This window comes from Alosa sapidissima, chromosome 21 (assembly GCF_018492685.1).
Source record: "Alosa sapidissima isolate fAloSap1 chromosome 21, fAloSap1.pri, whole genome shotgun sequence".
In the NCBI taxonomy this organism is placed as follows: domain Eukaryota; kingdom Metazoa; phylum Chordata; class Actinopteri; order Clupeiformes; family Clupeidae; genus Alosa; species Alosa sapidissima.
The window spans coordinates 29,494,397-29,510,489 of NC_055977.1; the positions used below are offsets into that span (position 1 = coordinate 29,494,397).

Consider the following 16,093-nt stretch of genomic DNA (forward strand, 5'->3'; position numbering starts at 1 on the left):
GGTTCTTTGTGTAAATGTTTTTATAATCTGGCTGCAAACAGACATCACTTTGGCCTTACTCTTCCTGTCTGTTTGAGCAAGTCTTTCACCTCACTCCACCTGAACTCTACGGACGACCCTGAGTTTGATCAGTGTTTGTGTGTGTGTGAGAGAGCATTAACACACCTTCACACACATCCCCTTCATACCTAAAACTGTGGGATTCATCTTCTGCTCTTCAAGCAAATAATAAGTGCCCAAGACATTTCCATCAAGGGTGCTATTAGTATGTCATGACAAGTTGCATACGCATAACACGCCTGTTTAAAAAAGAGCCATGGGACCACAAATGCAGGTAAAACACTGGTTCATCAAAGCTGTACCATACATGCATGCTTCACACATATTTGAAAGCCAGACAGACACACAAAAGACCCAATAAAATAAAATAAAAATGCAGAGAATTCTGAAATCTCTAGGATTAGCACTCCTTTAGATTGGAAGTGCATTCAGTGCAAGAGATTGGGTGGTTATGGGGAAGCCTGTGTTCAATCAATTCTCCCAATAAATTGTCCTTGTGTTTTTGCATTATAAATATGTTTTATCTCAATTTAAATAAAGGTAGACAACCTTTTAGAAATTGCAGGCCCATGACAGAAGTCTACAGAATTGAGGCCTTTCCCAACAGGTGCATTGATGGGCTATACTGTGCGATACAGGGAAGGGGGACATGAACATTTAGATTACACTCTATGTACACAAAGAGTACTGATGCACACATTCATGCCTTTTTAACTAATAAACCTCTGTAGATTAAATGGATAAATGTGTGATTTTGAGATTCTTTAAAAACATATGCATTTGCTCTAAAGGGTGTACAAAAGTATGTGCATAGCAAAATGTGTGGTCCTTGCTTTTTTGCCTTTACATTCCTAACATAAATATGTATGTACTTTACATGTGAATATTTGCTTTGAAATGAAAAAACAAAAACAAATTCATATTTCAATAATTAACATTTGAACATTTTAAAGTGAATCTCTTTTAGTGTGGCAAATACCACCTTTATCACCACGTAAAAGAATAAATTTATATACATATATTATATATATCCTAAATTTTGTCATGACCTAATACCTCCATCTAGATTTTCCTGCCTTCAATTATCCAATATAATGTAGCTGTACTCAGCCTTAGGAAGTCCATGAGTCTTTTCTGAAAGAGCTCAAAGAGAATGTGAATGCTACAAATCTTGGGTGATATATGATCTTCTAATTTGGAAGTTTTCATGCATATTCTGAAAGAGGCAATAACAAGTTCCTTTGGGTTAAAACAACCAGTGTAACAGAAAAGTCAAGCTCAAGGATATTCACATCACCCTGTGACTTGCGACGTCACTGGGTGGGTACATGGGTTGCACTTACTCTCCAATTGGCTCTTAGTTCTGAATGGAGAGTGAAGTATTACCATGGTTTCTCTAGAAACATCTTTTTTTATTCTTTACGTGAGCTTGAATGCTATTGAACTGAATGAACCATATACTTCTTTGTTTTCCAAAAAAGAATACATTTTTTTACATTTGCCTTACTTTAACAGTGTCCCTCTCACACATCAAAGTTTGGATCAGCTGCGGTGAGAGGAATCCAAAACCCAGAATGCCATTTTACATTCAGGCATTTGCTTCACAGTCTGATGGGCAGCCTCGGGTGGGCTTCAGCCCATCCACACTCCAGAACACGTTCTTTGGGTTTTCTAGCCCTCAGCCTCTGTCCTTTTTTGTTTTGTTTTTTTAACCGCACTGGCTACTTTGAAGTACTGTGGCTTTGATTATACAGTTCTCAATTGGACCTTATTAGAAAGGTTTGGAAGCATGGCAGACATCTGACTAAAAGAGACATACAGAGTTGTGATGTTTGTATGTATACATGTGTTTGCATTTAAGTGTGTGTGTGTGTGAGTGTATGTGTGTGTGTGTGTGTGTGTGTGTGTGCATGTCTCTCTGAGCAAAGGAAGCCACACCAGTGACCTGTCTACAGTAGATGAAACCAGGGTTGGTGGACATGGTGGTGGGGCGTGATGCTGAACAGATACAGGGTAGATGAGACAGTGGACGAGGTCTGTCACCCAGAGACAGCTGTTTTACTGCCCCGCACTGCTGGGGTCACACTGAAGCAGCCGTACGATTGATGGGTCATTTTTCGCTCCTTCCACAAACTCCTCCAGAGACAGCTTGCCTAAAAAAGGCATAATAAACAAGACATTAGGGACAAACAATATTTTTTTTATCCTTGTTGAGTATGAAACATACTGTGGGTACTTACTACTTATAACATATCCACACACTTTTAAGCGACAAGCGCGTCCTATCTAGTGGGAGTACAGAGGGGACACTGCTATTGTTTGTGGACAGGGGACACAGAGAAGAAGGGGACAGAGCACTGAAGGGTGCCTCACCATCACGATTTGTGTCCATCTGTCTGAAGATCTTCTCTGTGCGCTTCTCTGGTGTTGACTCATCTTCCGGCATCTTCATCACTGAGGAAACCATCTTATAGATGGCCTGATGGAAGAGAGGAGGATATACAAAACAGAAAGAGAGAGAGAGAAAGAAAGAGAGAGAATGTTATCACCATGTCACACTTTGAAAATGTCAAACTATGTTCATCATGACACAGTACAGTAGACACGGACACATTTATTCAGTATAAATGATGTGCACTTTAAGAGACAGACACAGACACATTTTACTTTCACAGCTATTTTTATGGAAAGGGTTTGGCTCTGTGAAGTGTCCGGCACACACTGTGGTGAAAGGATCAGTTACAGGCTGTTTTTTGCTGTCTTCTTCAATCAGAAATGGCACTGCCTCCTAAATGGCAGAGACCTGTCATTTATAGGGGGTGGGGGTGTAATGAGTACCATCAGGTCATTTTCCAGCAACTTGGTTTGAATTATTCAGAGTTTAAAACAGTACAAGTCGTTTAGAAATACAGGAAGCACGTCGCACACATAAACGTCAAAAATCCATATGAATGTGAATTAATAACGCAGACTGCAAAACATTACAACCATCATATATACCAGTGCTAAGGTTCATCTGAGTTTCTGTTAGCCGAGCAACCAATTCTCTCTGTGTCTATTGAGACCGACAGTTTAGCCAGACATAATTATGTGCTTCACTATCTCTGGCCTGGAAAATATGTTCTGCCAGCTAAACGTCCATCGCTAGGAACAAATCCTGAAATGAACTCCAGAACAAACCCCTGTCTTAAGCATATATCTCTCTTTTTTTAAAAAACAGTAGACTAAACACAGGATGTGTTGCTAACAGAGAGGATATTTTGGTATAAATCTTACTCTGTTTGTCCTTTACTCTACTCAGTCAAAAATTACACCATCAAAGCATTAAGAAGTGGACAGAAGTCAGCTTGGTTAGGCCACCACTTTAGGCTGTGTCTCTTCTTTGTCTTAGTAGGATTAAGGTCGATCACAAAACTTGGCAATGGTTTCGCCAGATCGGATTGTGAGCAAAGGCAATTCTGCGACAGTGGGCTCTTTGGGGAGAAGAGTGAATGAAGAGAGACTAAGTAACAGCACGAGAGATAAAGATCAGGAGGGATTATTTTTAGAAGGATTATGGGGTCTTGAGTGATTCAAAACTCTGCTGGGATACCTCAAATGTAATGGCCTGGGGGAGATGGGAGAGAGAGAGACAGAGAGAGAGAGAGCGAAAGAGAGACAGAGAGAAAGAGAGGAGAGCGAGTAATAGACAGACAAAGGCAGACCCAGGAAGAGGAGACATGCAGCTCTGTATGATGACTAAGTTGTAATGGAATGGCTCATAGGCAGCAGGGGTCATTTTTCTATGTGTGTGCCAAATGCCACTGCCTGACTGAAATAGCATGTTTGCATGAGGGCCTCGGACTGTTCAGCAGGGGTACACACACACACACAAACCCACACACACTGAGTTCTAGAAGATCTGGGAGTTTGGAGGAGGTTGTGCTGGGGACATTTTAAAGGAGTTTCCTGTTTTCTAATGTTGCACACACACACACACACACATCTTCATTTGGACACATTTGCACAAATATGAAAACATGTGAACAGCTTTGTATTTTCTTCTTGCTTTATGAATGTTCCTGTATTAGGCTATGTGTCTCGAGACAGTTGGAATAGACTGTTGCTTGTATTCTGTTTCAGATCCTGATACTCATTGGAGCGAGCTAACTTTTTTGCATAGGCAAATGGAAGTATCTAAATAACATTGACCATCCTGCCGTTATTGTCCTGTCTCTGCCTGCACACACAGTAGGCCTAGCCTACATGCCCCTGTCATGTACATCTTTTACTTGGGCTAGGCTACCTCATTTACCAAAACGCTCTCTTACAGGAACAGGAAAACATACTGAAAGAAGCAACAGTGACCACAAACGCACGCCTCACGCGCTGCTTCTCGACATAGCCTCAGATACACCATATCCCCCCGTGCATGACCTCACCTGCACAATTTCCAGCATTTCATCGCGGCTGATGTAGCCATTGCCGTCCAAGTCGTACATACTGAAGGCCCATTTGAGCTTCTGGTCCAGGCGACCACGGGACGTAACGCTCAGTGCAATGATGAACTCTCTGAAATCTATCGTTCCGTCACCATTGGCGTCAAAGGTGCGGAAGACGTGCTCTGCGAACTTGGAGGCGTCTCCGTACGGGAAGAAGTTAGCGTAGATCTTCTTGAACTCCTCCAGGGATAGAGCGCCGCTGGGGCAGTCCCGCAGGAAGCCCTTGTACCACTCCTGGATCTCGTGCTCAGTGAAGTCTGTGCTGTCCACAAGATCCTGCATCACCTCAGGACGGAGCTTGCTGTTCTGTTTCCCCATTGCTGGTTGGTGTGTTGGTTTTTAGACTAAGGGGAGAAAGAAACAGAGAGAAAAAGGGGTAAATGTTTTGTGTTTAACATTAGTTCACCAAACAGACTACCCTAAAAATAGAATTGCACTGAAATAACCTATGTTTCCCCCTCGTTTTAGCACACGTAATAAGCGCAGCCGGGATACATTGCTGAATTGATTCCAATGGAATTATCTGTAACAATAACGGACGTCAGATGGGCAACTGAAAAGGGTTCTGGTGTGCGAGATGGTTGCTGAAGATGGTAATGAGAGCTTGCAGTGCATCCACCATAAGCAGCAACAACAGAACTTTCCACTAGGCCTATGCATATTGGTTTGTGGGCGTCGAAAGGTGTCGTGTCTGTGTACATATAGTGAATGTTTCTTTATCACTGTGTGGTTGTGAGGTTATTCACATATCTATTCATGTTTTGCTGTATCTGTGTCTTTCTGTGGTTTGACAGTGTTTTGCCGACTTCACCTCAGCTCTCTTAAGCATTTGCTGTATAGAGTGGCCTCTCCTACAAGCCACTGTTCAGCACTCATAGGCTACTGTTCATCCAAGGCATGCACACTAAGTGCTGAAGAACCCACATGATGTGAGCAGTGCACTGTCTGTGGTTGGTGCTGTGAAGCCCCAACACCACACTGACTGAAGAAGATTAATGTTGCACCATCAGCTAAATAATAGCAAGAATGAAGAAAGTCAATGAAGCAGTTTTGCAGCAGCCTGTGTGATAAATTTCTCTGTGCTAGCAAAGAGCATCTGTGTCTGTAAACAGGAAACAGTCCATCAGTCGGCTTCAGACTGTCACTGGTTCACTGACCACATCCACTGCCCAACAGAACAAAATGGACACTTATTTAAGGCAGTCTTTAAAGACACTGAGACATCCATAGGTGAATAAAACAGCCACATTATATATTGATTTCACCATAAGATTGGCCTGTATGAAGAGAAATCCATTGAATGAGCACCCAATCCTTTGAAGGGTAATTGAAACAGTGTCACCATTAATTTTCTCCAAAGTCAAAATGCCTTTGCGGATGGAGCTGTTATAGTGATGAATTGTAAAGAAGAAGAAACGTGTGAGGAAAGTCTAAATAGGCTATATTTGAAATTACGGAAGGAGAAGAAGTCTTTTCAGAGAGGACCCATGCCTTAATGATGACATCCACTGTGAATTGACATTATAACACTAACCTGCTACACCTTTGGAGAGAAACACTGAAGGTTCACACAGGAGGACGGTGACACAGGATAGTTTTACCGACAGGACTAGCCAATGAAAGAGACTGGGTATGGAAACTGCACTTGCAATGCATCAGTTTGGTTGTTTTCCCTCAACTAACAGGCCTGATGTCCAAATGCTCAGAAGCTATACACTAATGAGACCCAGACCTGCTGTGCTTCAGACCACTTCAGGGTAAAACACTCTGGTCATATGGCCAGGGATTTAACGTCCTGCTTCAATTAACACTGACAAACGCTGGGATGTCAGCTGTCTCTGAAAGGGCACATATGGTATCTGTAGAGAGGGCATGTACATCAGATGGAGCAGGGAATTATGGGTGCATTTGTGAGAATGAGGAAGTGTCTATTCATGTGTGTGTTTGTTATGTTTCAGTATGTGGATATGATGCAATGTGTGACACATTTAAGTGTGCTTATATTTGTTATTTTGTTATCAGTTTATATGAGAGGAGTGTGTAAGATGTGGAGATACATTTGTGTTGCACTTAAATGGCTGCCTCCTAGCATCAGCTTCAAAGATGAGACATTAGACATGCACATCATCATCACCCTAACAGCTGGTGTCCGATGGAGCTCTGCTGGAATGAAAAACCCACAGGGAACTGAGATGATACCCGGGAGAAAGAGAGAGAGAGAGAGAGAGATGGAAATAGACAGATAGCAACAACGATGGAGAATGAGACATGAACAACACGACACAGAATGCAGTGCAAGAATTAGTGAAACAGAAATAGAGAGAAGGGAGAAAGAGACAGAGAGAAGGCAGAACAAGACAGACAGACAGACAGACAGGGACGTGACTGTAGGGAGAGCAATGGATACAACGGAGGGCCTACAAACAGAAAGATATCATAAGAGTCGTGACCCTAGGCAAGTTGGTTAAGGCTGCACAGTTTGCCACTAGACATTTTACAATGCCCCCATGTCTATCAGTTCTGAGATAATATGGGTTTAGAATTTGATAAGAGTATGTACAAAACCAAACCACATTGTGAAAACCGGTAAGAACACAAACTGCATCAGGAGAACAGGGAAATGAGGAATATTCGCTGCACCCTCCGATTCATCATTTGATGATCATGTCAACAACATTAACCCAAACAGTGTCCAAAGTGCTGCCATGTTTTAACACAGTAATGTGAAAGGATGAGAGGCTCTGCAGACAGACTGAGGGGCCTGAGTGTGCCTGTTCTACTGCATATCTCCTTCCTAGCGTGACTCACTGCTGGCTTAGTCACCGGGCTGGGAGTGAGACCTCCACAGTAGCCTAATGTAGGAAACAGACGGCTAATTCAATGGAGCAATTGCCCTGCCACCACTTCTTTTGTCTGCCCACACGCCACATGCAGCCGCCACTAACCGCAGCAGCGGTCATCAATCTGCGTTTTAATTGCTTAATGGGTTTCTTGCATTTCCATAATGTCGTACTCTGTAGTCATAGCGACAGACACTTCAATCCATCTATTAGTGTGCAGGAAAAAAAATATTCATATTCACTCGAGACCATCTTTGTTAGCCATCAGTTGATGGATCATTAAGCAACAATGAGTGTTAGCCATCATTAATGAAATGGATGTTGAACCAGGTTAAATGTGTCGACAATGACAACAGATTTACAATGAAGATAAAATATGAGTTAAAAACCAAGAACAGTGTATATCATTGGTCACTTCTTGATGTTTCTTCCTGATTCAAATGAGACCCTTGTGATGTTTGACATGTCACGTTATCTTATCCTTCGCCCTGCCCTCTTCTCAGTCTGTCTTTCTCTCTCCCTCTTTTATCCTCAGAGATGTTTCTGTCTGGTGTCCTGGGGACAGTCACCTTGGCCCAGAATTACCCTGTTCTTAAAGCTACCACTGATCCTACTCCAGGTGGGTTGGGGCGTTCTCCTGAGAACTGAGGGTTCTTAGCCCAGTGTTTATACATGATGGGACAAGGGGTTTGGAAAGGACAGCAGGATCAGGAGGCTTGAAGCAGCCAGCCCAACCATGTTCCTCTATTTCTGGGCCTCAAAGATCGCTCTCCAATTAACCCTAATGCTCTTAGCACCAAAGTGAGCGTGGCAGCCTGGCTGATGATGTCAGCATTACATAAGCTGTGCTGCCTGGCCAGAGCCCGTGCCCATGCTGAGGACAACACCTGAGGGCCAAGAACAGGCCAGGGAGGTGGAAAGATGGTGACATAAGCAAAATGTCCCACAGTGCCTCACATCTGGATGTGCAGTACTACTGAGCTATAAGACATAGATCTACTTTGACGCTGTGTGGTAGTTGAGCATGAGAAATGTGTGACTAGTTTGGGTGTTTTGCATACCAAGAACATGACAGTGGGTATGTTAAGGGGTTTTAATGCAAGTCAATGCCTGCATCTAAAAAACAAACAAATCAGGATTGCTATACTCTGAGCAAACTGACATTAATGGAGAAGACACCCTCATTCTAGACATCTGCCATAGCCCATACAGATCCATCTGGAGTCCATTGACTCTGTAATGAAGTATCTTCAGCCATTCCATGTACACTCACTCAGCTAACGCACAACATTACACAGCCATTAATTCAGACATTTCCTCTCTGGACAGCCTCTCCCCAGCCTTGCTCACACAAGCCCCTGAGCTCCAGCACGGCAGCAGATGAGGCAGCATGGCCAAGTGCGCTGCTGTTCACATGCATGCCCAGAGACAGAGGCAGAGGCACAGCACACAAATGGAGTGTGGGAATGTGCATCTGTGAACGTGCATGGAACGCAATCCTCAAGCTCACTGTTTACATATGAATCACACGAGTCACAGGAAACAGACACATACATATACAGAGAGAGAGAGAGAGAAAGGGAGCGATAGAGAGATAGAGACTGAAACACACACACGCACACACACAGAGATGAAGCACATTGACAGGCTGACCAAGATGATATCATTTCAAGTTGATCAAAGACTTTCAAGCTAAATTTGGTGAGCTGTGCTTCTTTGGGAATGGATTGATCCTGTGTTAAATTTTGCAGTGAGAACGTCACCATCATTCACAGCACTATCACATGAGTCAATGGGAAACAATCCAAACTTTCCAAAAGCCAAGGTCATCCAAGTAAGGCTCTGGTATGACTGGTGCTCTGTCTTTCTTCTGTGCTCACGTACACACGTGTAGCCTTGTGTTTGTGTACCCACAAACAGTTCCATACCACATCCACCTTAGACCTGCTGTACTGCTGAAAGTTTAATCTTCCTTCCTCTGCATTGCAGGCTGTTTTAGACATGCAGCCCACATCCCACTCCTGTACATGATTGGAGCAACTGTGGTGGGGAAACACACTCAGCGCTGCTAATGTGTGCACATTCACACGTGAATGCTAATGCGCAGCACTGCGCAGCAGCACAATTGAGATCTAATTCACCCCCTGAGCCGACGCATTATCACAAGATGGCAGGTGCCAACCCCACTGATGCTTGAGGGTTGGGGGGTGCAGTACCATGCTGCACACATGTAATATTAGACCTGAGTCAACATGGGGATCTGTGACCAAGCAGAGGAATATTCGCTGCAGCCTTATGAGTTAACCCTGGTGTTTTGTGTATGTAGCGAATCCCAAAGCATTTCTGTCGTCCCGTGTAAACATGAATCTGTCTTGACGTTAATAATCTCTGCAGCACTGTGGAGTTTGTGGCATAGCTTCTGTGGGTATTGAGAGAAACAGCCAGGCATTCAGTAAACAAAGAGCAGATTTGCATCCTTATTAATCCACAGCTAATCCTCCATGTTTCTTTTTGGCCATGGCAGATGTCAAAATGGTTTGCAATTATTAAAAAAGACAAAATTGAGAAACTAAAAATGTGTCTCTATTTTCTTTTGTGAAGATTAAGGTGCTTAGCTCCTGCCACACTTGTACCAATACACCTCTTTGTGCTTTAAAATAATTTAGCTTGGGCTCCTGCTCTTCATTCAGACTGTAGGCCTGACATGGGTCTAAGAGAAGATGCACTTTGGGGGAGGATGTCCAAGGCTGTCCATTCATTAATAGCATATTCATTTAAAATAATGAGTTGGCCTTGGAGCATTCCCTCATTTAGTCTGCATTCACTGAATGATGCAGCAATCACATTTCTCCTTCTGCTTAACCTTCTTAGCAATTAGCTTTAACTTGAGAACAAGATAAGCTACAGTTCCTCACAACATATGGCGCCAGATCAAAAGTCTGGAGCACAAATGCATCTTAAGGTAAAGTGAACAAAACGAGGACCAAAAGGCCTTTAAAAAAATCCCTGGAGCTTGTGTCCGAAGGCCCTTATTTGTGGCTGTGGGTACAAGACATCTTGTGCACATCTTACATAACACACACAAGCCCTTATTTATATCCTATCACCCCGGCTTAGCCCAAGTGTCCAGTGTTAATCCAGGAGCAGGAGAGATGAGACAGCCAGTGGGAGAGAGAGGAGGAGATAAAGAGCAAGGTGAATGCATAGATAAAGGAGAGATAAAGATGTGTTGATACAGAAAGAGACACACTATGGGGTAAAAAAGCATTTGTGTGACTCTGTGGGGGGCATTCCATTACCATACACTCCTCCACTCATCTCACCCCATAATGAGCCTTTCTGACATCATCCTGCAGCTGAATGAAATCAGCGTCTCCATCACCTCCACTGCCTTTCTGCCCAGATCCATTACAGGCAGCGTGGTCATGTGCTCTGCAGCCTGAACATGAGAGCCACTCAAACAGCAGCCTGCTGTGGCAACAACAACTAATTACTTAATAAGGGAACGGACCGTTGTTAAATGTTCCATTATGCTTTGTAAGGCTTCCATATCTGAGGATAAAAAAAAACAGCGGGATTCCCCCCCCCCCCCCCCCCCAGAGAAACACAACTCTGGACATAAAACGACATGTGAGTGTTCTTCTCTTGGTCTTGACAGATGACAGGTAGCTCAGTGTAAGATCTAAAGTGGGCAAAGATCCCGGCATTCTCTGAGCCCTTTCAGGGAAGCTGGTAAGAGGCTGGCACTGGCCTGCCTGATGAGTCAAGAGAGGCAGCAGTGAGGTGTATATTTAGTCCATCAGTAAGTAAAGGTGAAGGATTTGTTGCATTTATACTGGTGTCATCTCAGGATTCAGATCTCTTTCCTGTCCTTCACAGGGGACTTCAAAAAAGGCCAGACATAACCTCTACAATGCATCAGACATTCTTTGCTCTCTTTGCTACATACCTTAAAATAACCACTAATGATGAAATAAAATGTTTTAAGATGTTTCCCAAAAATAAAAAAATAAAGTTTTTTAAACATCTGTCAGTGTTCAAAAAAAAAAACTGGCAGCAATGTTGCTGATCCGGCATGGCTTATGCGCTATTTGAAGCATGTGGGATAAAAGTTGCTGATATCTTGCGACTTATCACCACAAAGTACAAAGTTTCCATTTTTATACATTTGGAGTCTGCTGTGAAAATACATTTGACTAAGAGGATGAAGATAATTCATTCTTTTCCATGTTTTAAATCCAAGACACATTTCCAACTATCAATCTCACTGTAAGATCATCCTGAACTCTGTATCAACTATCGTGACATCGCCCTGTGCTTCATCTGCTGTCATTTTCACAGTGAGTCTGTGACTTGTCGCACTATTAAAGACCAAAAGCAAACCACTTTAAATCCATCCTGTCTCATAAACTCTACAAAACTCTGAGCCTTAGGCCACAACATACTATATGACAGGAATATTTGCTGGCTGCCTATTCTATTATTAGCCACAGGCTTAAGATGGGAGATTTACTATGTTGAGCATGTTCTCTTAAAACAATCCACAATAACCTCATCCCTCAACCATGACATAGAAAGCAACACTGCACCATCTGAAAACCATAGATTACATCTATGCTAAGCCAACCAAATGAATAGCCTGATGCCTGATGATCTTTTTCCTCTTTACAGACTGCCAAACACCAGCTTCCACGTTCGTTACAGTACATTACAATGGTCAAGACCGGAGAGAGAATAAAGCTCTCTACATTCATTAAAAATACATTACTTAAAAGACAGAACCTCATAATGCAAAACACATTATACTACCAAAGTACCTGAAACATTACAGCACATGACTGAGGGAGGGACAGAGAGAGAGAGAGAAATTTAGAAGACAAAGACAAAGACAGAGAGTGCACTCATCAGACAGACATATTGGGACATTGTTTTCATTGTCTTGCTACTATTATCTACCAGTAAAAGAGAGTGATCCCTGTACAAAAGAACCCAAATCAACAGTGATTTGGTAATGCTGCCCGGGTGCTAGCGACCCCCGTGCCTCAGTCCTTAGAGTAACTGACTGCTGTAGCTGTTGTCTGTGGTATAGGTGTGATAAAAGGCTATAAAAAGTGTTAACTCTGATACATTCACAAAACAAACAAAAGTGTGTAGTGATCTGATCTTTTTGCAGTATATGGAGTCAGTTCTCTTACACGCTGTCATGCTCTCTCTCTCTCTCTCTCTCTCTCTCTCTCTCTCTTCAGCCATTCTCTCTTCCTGAAACTAGTACTCTCTGTTTCCTTTTGAAAAAAAAAAGATGCCTTTCAGCAGACTGTACTTGAAACAAACTGAAAGACAAAGCAAAGCAGACTCGTCGCACCTTATCAGAGTTTCCTCCTCACTCCAAAGTGAGGTCCTCTTCCTCTGTTCCTCTCTCTCTCTCTCTCTCTCTCTCTCTCTCTCTCTCCCTTTCTCCTGCCCGGCACTTTGCTCTCTCCACAGACCCACACAGTTTCCAAAGACTGTCACAACAGGAAGACCCGTGGCTGAGCAGTCTCTAAGTCCCGCCCCTCTCTCGCTCTATCTCTCACCCACTCACTGACTATGACACTCTTACATCTCTCTCTCCCCCTCTCTCTCCCCCTCTCTCTCAGTATGTCTAACACGAGTGCTTAACTCTCCCACATACTCTCTGTCCCAGGGGTCCGCCCCTCTCCTCTGCTCTCTCAGCTTCCTGATCCCTGAGAGATGCTTGAAATGCTCCGATTTTTTCCCACTCCGTGTCCCTGCCCTCTCTTCCTGTGCTTCTAAACTCTCGGACACGGCGCGAGCTTGGCCAGATCGGTCTGGCCGTTCAGCACACAGGGCGCCTGTCTCAAAGGCATAGGTGCTTCCCTGTGCCCTCGTGCTCAGTGCTGCAATGACAAGCATTTGTTTCTGCAGCACAGATGAGCGGGAGCAGTCCACAACAAGGAAGAGAGAGAGAGCAAAGAACACACACACACATGTGTGCACACACACACACACACTTACACGAGAGAGAGAGAGAGAGAGAGAAACAAACAAACACACATGCACACAGAGAGAGAGAGAGAGAGAGAGAGAGAAACAAACACACATGCACACACACACAATCACACAAGAGAGAGAGAGAAAAAGGCCACTTCCTGCAACCTAAACACAGGACGTGCCTGGAGCATACAGGTGTATCTGTGTGAGCACTGAGAGAGGCCGCTATAGATAGTCACACACTGCGCCTGTAACACACTGAAGTCCTGGGTCACTCTCACACTTTGGCCTCCGCTCTTCTCCTTCTCTCACATCCCCGCAGCAAAACCAACGCACACAAAGGCTGTCTCTTGGATTGGGCAAATATTACAGATGGGTGTTCCAGCTAACAGTTGGCCTGGGTGAGCGTGCTCAGAAAGAACCTGAGAAATGGCATCTCAAGGAGGACTCACTCCTTGCTGCCTGAGTTAAGCAGCTCAGTTGTCAGTGAATGTCGTTGCTCTCATTTCCTGCCTACACCCTCAAAAGGGAGAAGAGAGGTCTGCAGGCAAAGAGAAACAGAGACGGCAAGATGTGTCCCAACTTTCTGTTAGCATTCATTCAGTGTGTGGCCCAAGCCAAGGCCATCCACAGCAAGCGACCCCCGGGTGGAGCATTTGTACACAGAGTTGACTTTTCGACATTCCTAAATGTCCGATTCAAAACACTCCAGATCTTCATCCATTCCTTTACGCAGTACAGTTTAATTTCTCTCTCTTTTTCTGTCTGTCTCTTTCTCTCTGGTCCTTCTGCTTTCCCACTATGTGAAGTCATGCTGCAGTAGTTTGCAGTGATTGCAATATCAGAGGGACTCTTACAAGTCCTGGAAACATAACCAAAAACCAAAACACACATGCACAGAAAACTGTTCCAATGCAAAAGGCTTACCTGAGATAAAAAGCAGTAACTGTAGATTGTTGTGAATGGCTTATTCACAACAGTCCATAACCCAGTAAGTTCCCAGGTATAGAGCGGGTGGTGAACACAGGCGCTTGGGTGCTGAGGAGGAGGAGTGGAGCAGAGGAAGGTGAAGAGCAACAGGTAGCAGGAGGAAGTCTCTCTCTCAGGCACTCTCAGCTCCAACTCAAAACTCTGCAAGACTCCCCTCAAGCCTTAAGCACTCAGCTTAGCTCCCAGCACCAAACTGCCTCCCCCAATGACGTCAAAGTCTCAGGTCACATGGTCTCCTGGAAAGCCTATGCGAGCTGGCGTTGCCCTGGCAACAGGAACTCAGCGGCTGCAGAGCAGTTTCGGTGGGTGGTCTTTGCTCACTTTTCAACAAATGCCAACAAACAAATAAACAAACAAATGTATAAACTCAAACTTAAATGATTGCATGTAGTAATAGCTCAGGTGTGTTTAACACTCTATGCAAGTTCCATTTAAAATAATGTTTTTCTTTTTTGCAGTTTTGATTTGTTTTCTGCACAGTGTAAAAATGCAATTTCATCCTTGCAGTCTGGATTATGATGTGCATGACAGATGAAAGTTTGAATAGTGGCATGTTACATTCTTTCAAGTCCCCTTTGCATGGCATAGGAACACCACCATGATGACCTGAGCCAGGTTGCTTGGGCACAGCAGATGTCAAGGCTCACATTGAAGACCATGCTTTACTTAAAGAGATTAGGACAATCAAAGCCACCTCTCATTAACCTTCGACGACAGGACTTTTTTCCATAATGACTTACCTCACCCAGGTCTTGCTGAGTCAGTCTGTCTCTGCTTTGAAACGCTAGTTTGAAGATTCTGCAAAACACATGAGTTGGAGATTGAATAATTTATTATGCAGCGTCATCCTTCCCCTTAAAGTTCTGATATGAAAATGATCTATGAGTTCCATAGCGTGTGTATAATATGAGTAAAGCAGCTGTTGCATTTCCTCCACAACTTGAATTGAACAAATAGCATACATCAGACACTCAGGGCTCTTATTTCTATAATGGCAAAGAAAAGAGTTTAACTAATTACATTACTTGAAGCAGGCATATTGACTGCACTGCTGGTAATATTGAGTATAAGCATGCATTTATCGATCTGTTCTTAAGCATACTGTATCAGTCATACCTATCAATAAAGCATTTCCTAAACGTGCAATTACAAAGGTGAATGCACATTTGCCTGTGTTATCTGGCTTCTTCGGATGTGCAAGTAATGCGCAAATAATGTTTATGTTTGTGCTTGGGTCCACCCCACTCAAGACTGCAACAGCAAAAGTGTGCTCTGTTCAGATGACAGCATTAGCATTAGCATTAGCATCATGACACTGGAACTGCTGTTTTCTGACCACACAAGGCCCATAGCGGCAGCTCAGCTTGCAGATGGCCCCTGGACATGTAAATCTCTCAGTGCTGGCAGCTGCCAGTCACAGACACCCTCCGCAGTGCCACGGCCGTCTCACAGCCCAGCATGTGCTTCCCAAACCCTCAACACAGGCGCCTCCCTCTAACCCATCTGCTTTCATTGAAAAGACAACAGCACACACACACTCACTCACACACACATGCAGAGGGCTGAGTCTGGGTGGCGAGCGACGACAGACCTGCTGCCTCCCAGGGCCCAAGAGGCTTTGAGTGACGCGTGCTTGGCCCCGCCTAATCCCGCCGCACACCTCTGCACAGGTGCCATCATTACAGAGCCAGGACTTTGGAGCGGCTAATTAGAGCTGCGCTGCAGGCCTCG

At 44.0% G+C, this 16,093-nt stretch overlaps 1 protein-coding gene across 4 annotated transcripts; it reads right to left on the reverse strand.

The window, feature by feature from the left end:
* Positions 1-11: 11 nt before the first annotated feature.
* ncaldb (neurocalcin delta b) lies at positions 12-14,501 on the reverse strand. Of its 4 annotated transcripts, none has more exons than XM_042076194.1 (4): positions 14,300-14,501; positions 4,482-4,885; positions 2,434-2,539; positions 12-2,213 (listed from the first exon to the last, which is right to left on the reverse strand). In XM_042076194.1, exons 2-4 carry the CDS (start codon positions 4,857-4,859, stop codon positions 2,119-2,121), a joined length of 579 nt encoding a protein of 192 aa, XP_041932128.1. In that variant the 5' UTR covers positions 4,860-4,885; positions 14,300-14,501; the 3' UTR covers positions 12-2,118. The 4 variants fall into 4 exon arrangements, with proteins under 4 accessions (XP_041932128.1, XP_041932127.1, XP_041932130.1 ...); XM_042076193.1 differs by lacking the exon at positions 14,300-14,501 and adding an exon at positions 12,744-12,891; XM_042076196.1 differs by lacking the exon at positions 14,300-14,501 and adding an exon at positions 4,988-5,012.
* Between the last annotated feature and the right edge of the window lie 1,592 nt (positions 14,502-16,093).

What these genes read in the sequence shown, in the direction of transcription:
- ncaldb (XM_042076194.1), bottom strand. Translation starts at nt 4,859, where the DNA reads ATGGGGAAACAGAACAGCAAGCTCCGTCCTGAGGTGATGCAGGATCTT. An exon ending in AAATGCTGGAAATTGTGCAG is followed by an intron (nt 2,540 to 4,481) that starts GTGAGGTCATGC and finishes CTCTTCCATCAG; the next exon opens with GCCATCTATAAGATGGTTTC. An exon ending in GATGGACACAAATCGTGATG is followed by an intron (nt 2,214 to 2,433) that starts GTGAGGCACCCT and finishes TGCCTTTTTTAG; the next exon opens with GCAAGCTGTCTCTGGAGGAG.